Source organism: Eimeria mitis, genomic scaffold, assembly GCF_000499745.2.
Source record: "Eimeria mitis Houghton genomic scaffold, Emh_scaff5789, whole genome shotgun sequence".
In the NCBI taxonomy this organism is placed as follows: Eukaryota; Apicomplexa; class Conoidasida; order Eucoccidiorida; family Eimeriidae; genus Eimeria; species Eimeria mitis.
This window is the reverse complement of record NW_013574033.1, coordinates 856-2,685: the sequence shown is the minus strand read 5'-3', so window position 1 is coordinate 2,685 and position 1,830 is coordinate 856. Positions and strand designations below refer to the sequence as shown.

Here is a 1,830-nt window from a genome sequence, read left to right as displayed (position 1 = left end):
CTGCTGCTGCTGCTGCTGCTGCTGCTGCTGCGGCTGCTGCTGCTGCAGCCCTCATCGCTCGCCGGTAAGGGGGAATCACCGCAGCTGTTTTTTTGTAGATGTTTGGAGGATTTGCAGCCGTATTGGAGCCCCTGCACACTTGATGTGCTGCAACAGCAGCAGCAGCAGCAGCAGTGGCATCAGCAGCTGCAGCAGCAACAGCAGCTGCTGCAGCAGCAAGCCGCAAAAACATCAGTCTTCCAAAGATATGATTCTCCAGTGACTTCGATAGTGCATGCGGATCTCTTCAGTTGAATACAGTTTGTGGCTGGAGCAGCAGAGCAGCAGCAGCAGCAGCAGCAGCAGCAGCAGCAGCACGAGGTTGAGCCCAACGGCGAGCCACCGCAGCAGCAGCAGCAGCAAATGCTGCAGCGGCGTGTTGCAGCTGCAGCAGCAGCAGGCAGCAGCAAGCAGCTGACATTCAACTCACCCTGCTATGGAGGAGCCCCCTCGTGAACAGGCGCACTCTGGCTGGGGGGCCCCCAAGGCGGGGGGCCCCCCTGGGTCTGGTCTTCCGCCTGCAGCAGAGCTTCCAGCAGTTGCTGCAGCAACAGCAGCAACACCAGGGGGTGTTGCAGCAGCAACAACTGCAGCAGCAACAACTGCAGCAGCAACTCCAGCAGCAACCACTGCAGCAGGAGAAGATTCAACACGTGCACCCGTCGAGTCGCAGCAGCCTCCTGATCATAATCAGCAGCAGCAGCAGCAGCAACAGCAGCAGCAGCAGCAGCAGCAGCAGCACAATGGGTCTCTGCACACGGGTCGCCACGAGTATTCAGTGGCATTTGCCCCCAGCAGCAGCAACGGTGTGGCAGCTGATAGAAATGGAGGAAAGCCTGCGTCTGCTGCTGCTTCGTTAGCAGCAGGAGCAGCAGCAGGAGCAGCAGCAGCAGCAGCAGCAGCAGCAGCAGCAGGGCGTTCTAATGGGGTGGGGCCCATAGACATATCTGTGACTGTGGGGTCTGAGGCCAGGAGGAGAAGCACGCAGGGGCGGGATCGGGATCGTGGTGGAGGAGGCGATCCCGGAGCTGGCAACAGCAACAGCAGCAGCAGCAGCAGCAGCAGCAGCAGCAGCAGAGCTGGTGGTGGTGGTGTATTTTTTTTACGTCGTCGTGTTCGTATGTTGTTGCGTGGCTTAGAGCGTGTGCTGAGTGGTGGGGTTGTTGTTATTGTGCTCACAACCACAGCCCTAGACCTCCACCACAATACTAGTGATTTGTTTCTGCTGCCTGCTGCTGGCCTCTACCTGCTGATGCTGCTCTTCGCTTATATCTCTCTCAGAGTACCCAAATGGAGGAGACAGTTCAAGTCTTACCTACACGGTACACACACACTGCAGCAGCAGCAGCAGCAGCAGCAGCAGCAGCAGCAGCAGCACCAGCAGCAGCAGCAGCAGCAGCACCAGCAGCAGCAAAGCAGCAGCGGCAGCAGCAAAGCTGCAGTAGTAGTAGTAGTAGTAGCAGTAGTAGTAGTAGGGATAACTGCAGCAGCAGCAGAAGCTGCTGCTGCTGCTGCTGCTGTTATGTATCGTGCCTTATGCATATATGTAAATATATAAGTATATATAAATATATAAGTATATATAGACATATATAAATATATATAAATATATATAAATATATGAATATGTAAATATATATAAATATTTTTATATTTATATATATATGCATGAGGCACAATACACGGAGACACTGCATACAAGTTGGTGTATTTTAGTTAGCCGACGGCGACGATTGCCTTACTGTTTTTCTTTTTTTTTTCCTTTTTTTTATTTCTTGTTTTTTAATTTCT

At 53.0% G+C, this 1,830-nt stretch overlaps 1 protein-coding gene across 1 annotated transcript; it reads left to right on the top strand.

Moving 5' to 3' along the window:
- Positions 1-475: 475 nt before the first annotated feature.
- Positions 476-1,597, top strand: EMH_0084310 (uncharacterized protein; the record flags this gene model as incomplete). The annotated part of the gene is made up of 1 exon (XM_013500733.1): positions 476-1,597. One exon carries the CDS (start codon positions 476-478, stop codon positions 1,595-1,597), a length of 1,122 nt encoding a protein of 373 aa, XP_013356187.1.
- Positions 1,598-1,830: the final 233 nt, after the last annotated feature.